This window comes from Aythya fuligula, chromosome 1, assembly GCF_009819795.1.
Source record: "Aythya fuligula isolate bAytFul2 chromosome 1, bAytFul2.pri, whole genome shotgun sequence".
Lineage (NCBI taxonomy): Eukaryota > Metazoa > Chordata > Aves > Anseriformes > Anatidae > Aythya > Aythya fuligula.
The window spans coordinates 45078536-45093292 of record NC_045559.1 but is presented as its reverse complement, the minus strand read 5'-3'; the positions used below and the strand labels follow the sequence as shown (position 1 = coordinate 45093292).

Here is a 14757-nt window from a genome sequence, read left to right as displayed (position 1 = left end):
GAAAAATATTCTATCTCTACCATACTTTCTAGCAACTAAAGTGTTTCTCTGAAATTATTTAAGAAACTCTTTGTGTGATTTAAGTACAACACCTGTTTTTACAAAGAGGATACTGAGTATAGGCTAGGCCTGGAAAGCAGAGGCCAGGTCAGGACTGAAATGGAACAGACATGTCTTTGAGACAACCATGTGAATGAAGACAGTGCATTTTGGACATGTGAGACTAACAAATGTTTTAAAATGGAATTTAGGAAGGAAATGTTTCCACTCTCCTCATTCATTCTGGCTGCCTACCATGCCTCCTCACTCCATGCGCTATACTGCTCTTGTGTAGGTTGTTCTGCCTTTCAAACACCATCCCCCTATCCAGCTGAGTATATTAGCACCTGGTGCTGCTCCATAAGGGAAAGTGAGGCCTGGATTAGCCTTGAAGAAACAATTAAGCACAATACGTTTTTAAAACTGTGCCTCTATTCGTAAGAGAGAGGCTTGTGTAGAATACAAAGCCTGCACTGCTGGCTCATGGTACTGTTGAAGTGGCCTGGATGTATTTTAAGTTTGGTCATTTTTCTTTTCCTAGGGAAAAAAAATAATTATATGTGTGTGTGTGTGTGTATATATATATATATATATACACACACACATATATATATATACACACACACACACGTATATATATATGTATATATATTATAATGTATTTTTATATTTTTTTTATTTTTTTTTTTATTTTTTTATAATATATATATTTTATTTTTTTTTTCCAAGGGATAGTTTTGCTGTACTCTAGGATGCAAGCTTTGCAGAAAGGCCTTGCATCCTTTCCAGACCTAGTTGCCAGCAGGGAAGGAGTATGCTCTCTGAGCATGCCAAGCAATCTGAACCTTGCAAGTGGCAAACCAGTCAAATACAGGGTATGCTCAATGAGAAGCTGACATGAATAATGTAGTTTTCTCAAGTGGGGAAAGCACTCTGTGCGTGCCTGCATGCGCTGTGATAAACCTGCAGTATGCATATCTCAAATGTGCACATTGACTTGCAGGGTGAATGGGAAAGGATTGCAGATTGGCAAGGGTGTTAATAGCTTAGAGAATTCAAACAATTTTAGTCAACGAATAAGCATAGACTGGGATATTTAGAAATTCCTCTTCCCTTTTCCACACCCAGGGTCACTAAGCCTGCTGAACACAGTGTAACTCAGGGCTTGTAACCTTTACAGAGGAAGAACTGAAGGCCAAGAAAGAATGAATTCCCCAGGAGATAACTTACTTTTCCCTTGTCATTCCTATCAGTCTCTGCACAGATTGGCTCAAGGCTGACAGTCTTGAGAGGACTAGTGGAGACTTATAATAGGTCTGACCCTTTGCAGTGTTGGGTTCTGACAACGTCTCACCTGCACTCAGGCACAGATATTTGCAAACTACCTCCACCTGCACTCCGAACTGCTGGGCTGGTGTGAACAATGCCCAGTAAGAGTTTTTATTAAATTTTGTATAAGCCTTATGTCATGCTCACATACACATTGCCATTCTTCTGAACAGTCACAATGGTTAGTTGGAGTGCCTGCTCCCATGCTATTCACAGACAGAGAACACACAAATGGTACCAAAACAGGTAGAGCTCATGTGATTACAATTTTGAATGCCCATATTTAAAAATTAGCATTAGCTTTCCTATTGAAGATAACTTGAGCAGAGAAGGTTGAATATTTAAGGAAATATTATATGTATTTTAAATAGAACTATGTCCTAATTTCATGTCACTGTCCCACACACTCAATTATGTGTATATGAATTACCCTCCTTCAAAGTGACTGTGCAGGACTTAGAGCATTTGTTGGAGTCAAGGAAGAACGTGCATGTCCATAATTTGTTGTCTGATTTTTGGAGGCAGAGATCACTGGTTAGGAACTGAAGGTGTGAGGGAGGGTAGGTCTCATTTTGACAGACCCATCTCATTTTTGTTATGTTTTTTCATCATAATGTTTTAGTTTGGATGTGAATTTGTTTTAGATTTTCTTCTCCTGTCAGCTCTGATTCTTCCCTTTACAGTAATTTCAGTACACATCTTGGCGCGAGTGCCCTTGTGATTAAATCTACCCTTTCTCCAACTTATTCTTAGTTTGCTTTCACCTTCTAAACGTAAGGATCTGTTCAGCTGTCACCTATCTATACACTGAGTATTTTGTTTTTGTGGAGGCAGTAGTATTGCAAGACACAGTTAAACCAAATGAACAAAGTAGCCTATGTTGTATACCATCAGCTGCAAGGTAAGAATCTGTAGAGAGCAGTAAAAGCATGCGGTTTGCTGGGGTTTAGGTTCCAAAGATCTCTTTCACAATCTGGGTTTTTCTAAGGTTTATATGTCCAAAGTCTAATGTGTAGTTAAGCCTGAAATTTAAAGTAACCGAAAAGCTGAGAATAAAGGTTAGAGAGTAGCCAAGAGCTTAATGAGTATGGATTTTTAGGAGTGTGTTACATTGGCATTGCTTTTCTGTTGAGACAAAATAAGATGTTTCTCTACTAAAAGCTTGTTATTAATAATCAAGGTCAGCACGTATAATTCAGTCTTCCTCAAAAATGTCAGACGTTGCTTCTTTTGTAGTCGCAAATATTAAGTGGTCTAGTTTGCCAATAGATGTTCTTTGTAAGAGTTCTGCAATGCAATGAAAAAGCAAGATATATCTCATTCACTGTCTCAAATGGTCACACTTTTCATGTTCTGCAGGATCGAGAAACAAATAAGCAGGTTTCGAGGATGGTTACCTAGAAAGCCAATGAAACTGGATAAGGAGACACTGCCAGACCTGGAGGAGAATGACTGCTATACTGCACCATTCAGCCAACAAAGGATCCATCAGTGAGTACTTTATTATATCATAGCATCATAACTTAATTACAAGATTAATCTTTTTCCTTCTGGATTCACCTTGGAAAAAATCAATTTCTTAGTTCATGTCTTAAAGATTAGTGTCTTCAGATTAGTTCTTTGTCACACAAAGGGAGAGAGTCTTGAGAGAGCATAAAGTCTGCCTACATTTCTAGTAATTAAAGGTCCAGCTTAAAGCTAAAAGAAATCAATGGAAAAGTTCCTTTTGATTCACTGGAATTTCAATTATATGCTTAAAGTAGTCAACTGGCTAATTCTCTCTTGGGACAGAACTACAGTTTTTCTTTGTGTGTTTAAGATGTGATTAAAACTTATTCAGCATTTCTGTCTTTTATATAATCAATATTAGTCCTTTTAACACTGATGGTCAAAATAAACTGATATTGCATTTAATTCCTAGTTGTGCCTGTAAAACAAACAGAACTCTAAAAAGAGGACTGTGTTGTTTTGTTTGAATTTCTCTGCCTTTTACGTCAACAGAAGCAATGCTTCTTGCATAATGCCAGTATTAAGGTCTATCAGTTGCCCTTGTCCAAGAATACCAATAGTATCAGTATTGCACCAATGTTACAAAAGAATTCATTTGACTAGTAGAAGCCTTTACTCTCTTGCAAAATGAAAAACAGAAAAGCTTAGCATTGTTTTTAGATACCATGTTGAATTTTTAAAGATGGCAAAATTTGGAGAAAGAGTGTGTCTTATGGTTAGTTACTGGGCCTGTGATATTGGGAACAATCACTGACTACCTCAAAACAAAATCACAAAGAATAGGCAGCAGTGACCAAGGTACTAACATAAAACTCATGTGAAGTGGAATGAGTCACAGGCAGCTCAAAGACTAAAAATATTAAATATGTGATTTTATTTAGGGAGAAGATAAGTATAGTTACTGCTCTTTGAATAAACATTTCATTAAAATGCCTCACTTTAAATGAACAGTTTTTCAGGGAGTGGATTTATTTACTGCAATAGGAGTGAATAAAATAGATGTCTTCTGCTGCAAGTAGTCTTTTCAAATACAGCAGAAAAACAAAAACAGGTGCAAATCGCCAGGGAAATTTCAGTAGAAGTGTGCTCTTAGCACCAGTCACCAGCCAGAGTTAAACATCTCCACTAAACATCTGTGCCCTGAATAGACATCGGATTCAGGCTAGAGAGTCTTCTGAGATTTAAGCAAAAAGATGTTTTGGTTATTTCACCCTGTAATAGGAAGAGTATGTGCAGACCAGTGGTAATTAAATATATATATGTATATATATATATATATATATATACACACACACACACACACACACATATATGTCTGGACTTATGTTTTTATTAATATTAACTGTTAACTGTCCTTAAAATTATGGCATGAGACTTTGTCTGTGTGTGTGGCTGGAAGGAGAATTGGCATATATGAACCACAGTATTTTTTTATATTGTTCTGCCTTGCTTATGTTTAAATTAGTAAACTAGCAAGCTTTTTAGTAAATGCTGGTCATTAGCATTCCTGCTGTTGTTTGGCGCTTCTTTTATATCATTACAGACTTTAAAGCTCTACCCCACAGCAGGTCTGATATTTTCTGGTTTGCTTTCTGTTTAGTCTACCATTCCTGCTGTGTGGGGACTGATATAATGCTGGCTGAGCTGCCTTCCTGCCCTGCAAAGGTGCTGGCTCTGGCAGGTTTCTTATACTCCCCTTATGCTTCAGTCTGTTGCCTGTATCTGTCTTATTATTCTTCACCAGAATTTTGAAATCTAATGACTTGTTCAATATTTGTCAAGTGAATTGCATGCAAGTTTTTAATTGTTCCAAGAATTTCAGGGGACGCTGGTAAACAGAGCATTTCAGGAACATCTTTATTATATACTTCTAATCTTTGCTGGTGGAGTGGGAGTATCAAATGTTTGGAAATGTAGAGATAAACTGATTTTAGAATTCTTTTTAGAATTATTGTATTAGTATCAGTTACCAGTCCAAAAGTGTATTATGTTGAGGTTCACTTTATATAAGTTGCTGCTTACTTTATGTAAATTTCTGTTTCTTCCAAGATATAGATAAACATCCTGTTGAAAAACCTGTATACAACCAGCCAGAACATCAAATATGGGGAAAGTATGAGTAGAAATTGTTGGTTTATGTATTAATGTTGATGTGTCTCTCAGCACATATTAAATGATGTAACAAATATTGTGACTGGCACCTTCATTTGTCTGGGTCAGTTGTGACAGATGGGGTTTGATCAGTAAGAAAATAATTTCTCTTTCATATCTACCCACTTCTATGTATTGTAACCTTCACAAAGACCGCACTGTTAATTGTCCCCTACTGAGAAGAGTAACAGAAACACTCCAAAGTTGATAAACGTTACGCCGCCATATTAAATTGAAGCTTCAGTTATCAGTTGTCACTGATGTCACATAAACATTCACTTGCTTTTTAATAACAAAACAAAACAAAAACCCTGCTGATTGAATTTAATGTGATGTTTTGAAATCCATCAGGTCTTTTATTTAAATTTATATCCCACGATACTCTTTTAGGTATGTAAAGATACATAGTTAATGAAATTCTTGAAATATGAAAACTGATATCTGCAATAAAGTTATGATAATTTAGCTTACAATTTGTTGATGATAGGAAAAGTCTATGTATTTTCATATTTTGTGTAGTTAAAGTTTTGCTGGACTGCTGTTACTATACCATATTGCCATTACAACTAAATTATCTCCTAGCATTGTAATGGGGCCTACATTATTGTCATGGGCAGAGACATGGAATTCACATTCTCTTCTGCAGGTACATTATCCTGTAGTCTAGAGTAACAGTGACAGTCTCTTCCTTACACTTGGGCTTTTAGATACAGCTCTGCTTCTGTTTCTATCACACACATGTCCCAAAACTGATTCACACAGAACATGCAGAGGACATTGTGGATCCCAATACCATACAGATGCTCAGCTGGCTGACCTCAGGTTTAAGACCTTTTAGCCAATGCAGAGCCATTCTCTGAGGTTCTTTAAGTCCTCAGAAAATGGAGAATAAATGCAAGTCTTGTGCATTGTGTTAAGGTTGTAGCTAAACAATGCCATTAGTGTCTGCTTTTCCTTTTTATCATGTCTTCCATACAGATTTTCAGTTCTAAGTTTATAGTTAAAAAGATGAAATTGTCTTGCAAATCTGGAATCCTAAGTGAAAAATATATTAAACCTTTCTTTAAGAAATATCTACAGGAGCTTAAAATATATGATCAGTCTTTTAATTACACTAAAGAGGATTTTGCTGGCTATTGTACAAGTATTTCTCGAGAGCAAGCTATGTTCTTTTGCCAGTTTAATATGTCTAGGAATTCTGTGTTATCATTAATCAATGTTTGTCCAAGACATTCTGAACTCTTAATAATCACATAGTAGATCATTCATAAATGCTACTGTCCTGGAAGTATGTCTGCATATCCTGAGTTTTCTGACAAGATGTCCATGTCCTCACCATAGGTTTGGCCACATACTTCTGCTGGAGGTTGCAGAGTTCTTCCTTCTAACCTTGTCTTATATGCTTTTAATTTTCTAAGGTATCATTCCTTAAATGTTCATGTGAGCTTGTTCATATTTGATGTTTGTCTTGAATTCCTAATTTATTCCTTTCTTCACAGTCTCAGATGTTTTTCATCTCAGCAAAAACAATAGAACATTTATCCTTTTTTTGATCTAGACACAGTTTTCATATCCAGGGCTCTGGTCTGATACAGATGATGCTTGAAACATGGTATGAGTACAGTCTTCATTTGTGATAGTCACTGTTAAAAGCATGGAATGACAAGTTTCCTCCAGGGAAGGAAAACAGTTAAAATAAAAATAAATAAAAATAAAAATAAATAAAAATAAATAAAAATAAAACAACAAGGCCTGATTTGGCCTTGTTTCAATAGGAATTAATACTTTTGAGGTACAGAAGTACAGTGAGCAACTTTAAAGGTCTAGCCTTGTACCTTCTTGAATATTTCATTCCCATCCAGATGGAAAAAGGCTAACTTGAAAAAAAAAAATTAGATGTGTTTTCAGAGACACAGCAAACCCTCTGCAATACCTCCTAAACAGGCAAAGAAAACTGCAAGAATCATATTTGTAAGATGTGCCTATAATTTTTGCAGTATGGGTTCAGATTTTCTTTTAAAGAGATTATTATTATACCCTATAGGGTATATCATAGAATTGTCAGTACAAGAGAAGAGCAAAATTTGTTGTATTTCCTAAGCAATAGGAAATCTTTTTTTTTTTTTTTTTTTTTTTTTTTTGAGGAAAGAAGCTCTGTCTGGCTGAGGCAAGCATTTTGTTGGAATTTTGTGGAATACAAAATTATAATTTGCAAGATAGTCTTCTGAGCAGTATCTCTCTTCTGCAGCCACAGCTTGGGAAGGTGTTTTTTTTTATGCCAAACCATTTCTTCTGAAAATTATCAGCTACAAGAATGCACAGTTCACAATATCTAAAAAACTTTTTCCCTCAGACATTATGATAATTAGTTATTTTTCTACTATATCTTAGTTATTTTATGTAGTGAGCTGCTAGTCAGCTGGGAATAGTAACAGTGGTAATTATCTGCAATTTCTTTGATAGTTGTATACTAGCTAGGAAAATGCTTTTAATTGCTGCTTAGAGATTTCAGACTTTATCAGGAGCTATTTTCCTTTTTTTTTTTTTTTCCTTCCAAAAGCAATAAACCCTCTGGTTAAATATTAATATAATATATGATTGAATAAGCCTCTTTAAATAAATATTTATTACTTCAAGGAAAATTAGATAAATACACAATTTGGAAACTGGGAAAGTACCTGTATTAATTAAATATCAATTAGAAGGTAAAATTAAAATATATACCAAAGATTAATGCAGTTATTCTCATTTGTACTAAATTCCCTTGTACATATTGTTCTGTATTTTTCTCAGATTTCCAAAATACCTGTCTATCAGGGTGGAGTTGCATTTTACCTTTTTTTCTGATGCTCAGATTGGCTCTGATAAAAGCTGTCCTCACCAAGATGACCTGTGACTGTGTCCCACCAAGCTGCTTCACACAGAGATCATGGATGGGTCAGGAAGGGACTGTATGGACACTTATGTGGTTTAAACCAGGATGGTCATTCTTGTGTTTGTATACATGTATATCTACAGTGCAATAACTGCACATTTGCAAATGGCTTCTTATAAACAGGGGGATCATATATCTGTAAGATTCATGCTCCTAAACAAATCTTTGCCTGACCAAACTTGTAAGCACCTTGCAATGGGTTTCTTCAATTCTCTTTGATTCTGAAAGTTTTAATTGCCTAGCAAACTGAATAAAATTCAGTTTAAATTTAAATAAATTTAAAAGTTATTTAATTTTTAAAATAAATTTTAAAATTATTTTTACTAAAAGATAAATAAATAAAGCTCATTATATCTCTCTTTAATATTCATGAGTGAACTAATTTAAATTAAGAAGTGATTTAGGGAGCAGGGTGATTTGGGAGAGGAAGGTGGAGATGAGGTTCAGCACCTACAAGGCTCTATTTTCCTTTAGCAGTTTCGAGGCTGTGATGTGGCAGATCTGAGACAGACAAAGCTACTAATACAGTCTTCATCCCAAAGGGAAAAGCAGTCCTGGTTTAGGCACAAGATGGGAAAAATCACTGATAACCACTAATAAATATTTTCTTTCAGATAAACAAAAAAGTCTCTCACAGTCTTGTAAGTCGTGCAAAATGATAGTAAACAGCACGTAATCATCATACACTCATTTTCAAACAAATAAACTACAGGGATGTGTGGTAATATTCTCACTGCAATACTGCAGCCTCATCTTGTTGCTAATGACTTTCTTTGTTGTCAAATGAGGTAATGATCTGTCATTGCCTCAGCCAAAAACAGCTAGCTAGCTCCAGTATTTTACTAGCAATGCAGAGAGGTGGGCATTTTCTTTTCTGTACAGAGGAATACACTTCTCATGTAGTGATTCCTCAGTTCAGACAGCATGTGTGCTTCTAGTGCGTACTGCTTCCAGCACCAGATTTGCTTAGATCATACATTTTAATATGGTGAGTGCCAGACTTTAAACTTTTCAGTGTCTGGGGATACCATGGAGCAAAGATACGCATTGGGTATGCACCCATGCTCAATTGTAGCTTACAGCAGAAAATAGCCTTTTCAAGCCTTTTGCTTCTCCAACATAAACTGAAGAGTAAGCACAGATTTTTCAAATTATTAGACACATATTCAAGACTTAATTTTACCCCCAATGGGTTTGTACAACCTGCAAAATGAACAAGGAGAATGTAAGAACAGGAATTCATTGGCAGTTTGTTGAATTCACATTCATTTGAGGGCCTTCTCTAGATGACGGTTGGCTTTGCTGTGCTTTATCCATGGAAAGACAGTTTGAAATCTCCAGTTCAGAGTCTAATTAAGCCACAAATATAATTTCAAAGCAATTAATCTTCAGTGACTTGTCATGTCACTTACAGTAGGAATTTAAGAGCAATATTTCCACAACATCTTTAAAAGGCACTTTAATTAAGGATCAAATCTGGAACCTTTACTGTCAGAAGTGCTCTCATTATCTTCATTGGGATTCTCCTTTTGAGTAAGGACAGTTCACACAAATATGGTTTACAGGACAAGGTTAACGGGTATAACTGTTGTGGAACAAATCACTGGTTTTATTATCTACCTATGCATTACCTTCACAGGGAATAAAAATATTGTTGTATTAATCCTTACTTATTTTTTTGTCCTACAGAAGAGGTGACAAAGTGACCAAAACCTTCATCTGAACTGTCTCCTAAATAATGCCTGAACCCTTACTGATCCTAAAAACAAGCTGCATTACTCATGAATATTCAAACCTTTGTGTGTATTGAAATTCTAACAAGGGCAGTGGAAATAGAGCAGCTGAGGAAACTGTTCCATCTGAAAGTAGCAAGGGTTAAAAAGTACTTTAGAAAGCCTCTATTTTGTGTAATTTGTAGCTCAGTAATGTCTGATGAATGTTTATCTACACCTAGTTTGGAAATATTTTCAGCTCTGACCCCTGTGCACTGAAATTTGAAGGGTGAGATTCTACATAGACTGAAAAAGGCTTTCTCCTCTGTATTTGGGTGCTGTAGACCTTGCAAGAGCCCTGATGACTATTCTATGAATATGGATTTATCTCTCACATTCAGAAAGGAGACAACATGGAGCACAAAAACCTTGGAGGAAGGAAGGCCCAGAAAGTTCAGGAGAGAAGGGTGTTGATAGAAAAGGATAGATCCTGCACTGAAATGCATGATTCTCAGCTGACAAGGGAAACCCCTGTGATTTTGGAAAAAAATTTGAACCACCTCCAACACGGTCCTAGTATATGTCAACCTCTAACTGAGATGTTGCAACACATAGTTAAAACTACTCAAGATAGTTTCAGTCTTTCAGTGCCTCCCAGTCATATCTGCCTATTTTTATTCCCTGAACCAGAGCTCACTGCCCCCTTGGCTGTGCAGATACTGCCCTGTCTGGGGCTGTTCTATATATGATTATGCATAAATTATCAAAATGGCCAAATGACCAAAAAGAAAAAAAAAAAAAGAAAAAGATTTTTCTATTAAAAAATAGGTAAGTATTTATTTTAACCTTTACCATTACAAGTGCAATTACTCCCCAAAACTTTGACATAGGAACAGTCCAAGACATCCAGAGGACTCATGTTTGACACCCCTCTCTCACCTGTGGTACAACTCTAGTATTTCCTCTGCACCCATGTCTCTGAGTAATGCTGGAAAACACTGAAGGACATATTCTTGGCCTACTCCAGCTGTAGTGACTTCTACCTCTCCTCTCCCCATCTTGTCGGTAGATGCAGTTTAGTGGCACAAGGGATGGGCAGGGCAGAACCTCTACAGCTGTCATATTCACATATGTTTTAGGACTGTTTCAGTTATTGCTGGAATTGGCAGTGTTTTTCATGGTAGTTATCATACTGAAGTGTTGACATCTGCTTCACAGACCCATCTGCTTGTTCCTTCATGTCCAAGTGAGATCAACAGCTACAACAATACGGTTGCTAAGTTTACAAATGAATGCAAATATCTAAAGTGCTCTTTGAAACAAATAGTTCATATTTCGTTTCAAGATTGAACAGTTTGATTTTAGCCTTTTTTTTTTCCTACTCACGAATCACAAAGATAGAAGCAGCTAAATGTGGAAAGGCTATTAACCTACTTGTCTAGAAAAGCAGTTGAAAGAATTACCTGTAGTTGCAGAATGTCATAGTCATTATAACAAATAGGTAAAATAACACTATATTGCAAGAAGAATAGATAAATATTAGGTTTCTTACCATTACTTGAGACAATGTTGCTAGTTTCCCAAATGAGGCTATTCCATTTGCAATTGAATCCTGCAAGAACAAGTAATTTTCATAACTAATGAAAATTACTGTGCTGTTTTGATTTCAAAAGTTATCTTTATAGACCTTTAACACTCGGTGCTACCTGGAAGGTGAGATCTTAGAGATTAGACAGACATTAGAAGAAAATGAATCCAAGTGGGAAAATTCAGAGCTATTCATTTCTGTTTCACCACAGTCTTTTAATTTGTTTCTGCTGCTATGATAACAGCCTAATACAGAGCTCCAGCTTGTAGTTTAGACTTTTTCCAATCTGATCTCATTTAATCCTTAAACACTCGGCATTCTATGATGGCAGTATTTCCTCTTTTTTGTCAGAATCCTTCTACTATCTCTTGTTTTACATATCGGTTGTTTTCAACTACATTTGGTAAAGGTGTAGTTGTCTCAAAGATAATCAGAATCTTATTTACTTTATGAGTATCAGCTGATAGAAATGAGAGAGTGGCCTATAATTTGTGCCTATGCAAAAAAAAAAGGCAGCTGGTGCACACCAAGTGTACATGCTGTACATGCTCTGAAAAACAGGGTTTTCATTTGGGAAAATCACCTGAGGGGAAAACTGAGCAGTGAATCCCATGTTGTGCAGAAGAGAAAGTAACATAAATATATGCCAAGCTCCGTATTAAGATTTTCTGTTTTTATGTCACATCTGTTCAGCATACAGACTGGCCTCTGTATAACATCTCTATGATTTTACAATTTTATTTATCACTTTATTCAATTCTCTAGAGTTCTTCACGAATACTGAGGAAGTAAACAACCTTACATCCTATCCAAAGTATTTTTAAGAATATGAACCTTTCCATTCAATCAGTTACTAAGGACTACATTTTCAAAAATATTTAATTTGTTTAAATATATGCAGAGGCCTAGTCCACCAGAAACTCCAACCACTTACATGCTTATTGAAGTATTTAAATTACTTTCACAGTGTATTCTGAAACCCCTAAATGACTCAAGCAAACATAAGAATTCTTTAGCAGTTTTTAGCTGACATGTTGAACCAATATTTCTAAACTAAAACACTTATATTGTTTACATTTTTCCAGTGACTATGGTGATAAAATATCTTGTTTTCTGCAAGTATGTATGTTGTAACTAATAAATCTATATAAAATATATTATAGCAGAAAATTAATAAGTATAATATATTTAGTGGCTATTTTTTTAAAACCCTAGACTCCTCACAATTCTGTCTAAACTATTGAAACTGCATTCATATGTAATGCCATGAATACCTTCTGAAAGCTAATTTTCTACTCTATTTTAGCTTTCAGCAATGAACATAGGAATATCTTATATTTTCAGTTTCTAACAGTATTTTGACTTTCATTGAGCATGGTTAACAGTCATTTTTTACCAAGTGGATGTTTCCATCCAACTTCTAGTGGTAAAGCAAAATAAAGAAGCCTGAAATAGAAATCAAATATGATTTCTACAGCTGTACTTATAAATTTTTTTTTTGCAAATAAATTTGCTTTTGCATATTTTTGTGCAAGTATTTGGTAGTTTTCAGTGACTTATCTAAATGTGATGCTTATCATAGTGAATGCATAAATATCTTTGATCTTTCTCCAGACTCATTCATGTCATTCTTTGGTAGGGAATGAATGCTGTTACTGAGATCATCTCATCTGATGAATCATCTCACTTAATATGATGTCCTTTAATCTTTCTTGCACTTGCTCTCATACTGTAGCTTTTTAATGTGCTACAGAAATTAATGGAATTTAATATTTGCTTTAAACATGATACTATAATTCCTGAAATGGCCTTGTTTGTGTTTTTATATAGCTTCATCATACACAACAAAGACACTTTCTTCAATAATGCTACCAGAAGTAGAATTGTACACCATATCTTACAAAGAGTGAAATATGAAGAAGGGAAAAACAAAATTGGTAAGTGATTTTAATGTGGGTGCTAAATTCCATCAGAAAAATAGGAGGAGTCTGGTTGGGCTGATTACACTCTCTTACTTTCAATGGCCTCAGTTTTGAACTATGCACATCTCATCCATCACTGTGGTAGGGACTTGTCCTAAGAAAATCATCATGCTTATGGAGAAAAGCATTTACTCCCTCATAAAAACGTATTTGGAAGGAAGGCAAGATTTATGCTGCTGTACATCCCTGGGTATCTGTTCCTCCCTAAGGGAGATGTGAGGTCCTGTAACTCTGTAGCTGCCATAGGTCAAAGGGGAGTTCACTAAGACGTCTTCAGTGCTGTGCATAGCTCTTTCAAATAGTGGGTAGAGTGCGCCTTTGGAGTGGCACATATGTGAATCCACGAAAGCAGACAGTGACAGATGAGGGCTGGAGCACAAAAGAGTGGACCTTTTCTGTCTTGTGATACAGAGCATTTACTGCTCCTGTAGAGACTTGGTCATCACACACAGAGATGCAATCCCCATAAAAGTCTATAGCACATTTCATTTCCCTGCTGTTTAAACCCCATGCATCTTCAAGAAGTAAAGAATTATACCAGAATTTAACTTGTCTCTTCCCCAGATCCTGGAATGAGGGCAGTAATAGCTCTGAGTAATGACGGTGTGCAGAGAGGAGAAAAGAAAGGGGACAATTCATGCAGTGCATCCAGCCATTGCATGTAGCACATAGATCTGCAGTCCTTGCTCAAGATCCCAAGTTCCCTCACATATCTATTTATCTGTTCCCCACCATGAATAAAAAATTGCACATATCACTGGGCTGAGTAGAGCCCAGCTCAGCTGTACAGGTTTTGCTTTTCTGCCAAAGATACTTCAGGAGAAAGTGTATTCTGCTAAGCAGATACTAATGCTATCACTGAAAGTGCTGTTTATGTTGAATTAATACTTATTGCTGTGATGTCACTGCTATCATTCTTCTGTGAATTAGGAATGGAATCATGATCCTTTTCCTTTATGTCAATGGGATTCAACTACCTTCAGGCTGTTAGTGCCACTATTTAGTTTTGCATTGCCATATAGTCTTTCAGTCCTATTTTGGTGACTTTCCAAATGAAAAGGGCCCACATCTCAGAATCATTCATTATTTCCATCCTAGTTCTCAATAAAGAGAGTCAAGACCTGACTGAGTGGGTTGTGTGATTACTTTTTCATGACATTTTGATTCAGGTTCAAATATATTTCCTGGTTTTCTGTTACTTTAGTCTGTCTTGTTCCTGTTCTGTCTGTTAGTCCAGCAGCTTTCATAAGACATAAATTGAACATATTTTACAACATTGTCATCAAATGACAATTAAAAGTTTCTGTTGTTTTACTGTCCTGGAGTTCAGAAATGTAAAGATTTTCCCTGAACTTTTCAGCTCCCAAGAAACACTGCCCTTCCACTGTATAGCTACCTTAAACCAAAATACATGGCATCAAACTTTAGTCTTGATGTGAGGTCCCTAATTTCACTGAAGTTACACTAAAAAATGGATTTGACAAATGAATCTTTAAACATCAGGCATAATAA

The 14757-nt window shown here is 35.9% G+C and overlaps 1 protein-coding gene across 5 annotated transcripts in view; it reads left to right on the top strand.

Annotated features, from left to right (window-relative positions):
* Nucleotides 1–14757, top strand: part of ANO4 (anoctamin 4) — a 194013-nt gene that overhangs the window by 124518 nt on the left and 54738 nt on the right. For all 5 annotated transcript variants that reach the window (XM_032180573.1, XM_032180583.1, XM_032180590.1 and 2 more), the window contains 2 exons: nucleotides 2728–2859; nucleotides 13094–13200. In XM_032180573.1, the coding sequence (XP_032036464.1) occupies nucleotides 2728–2859; nucleotides 13094–13200 (239 nt within the window). The remainder of the gene's footprint in view (nucleotides 1–2727; nucleotides 2860–13093; nucleotides 13201–14757) is intronic.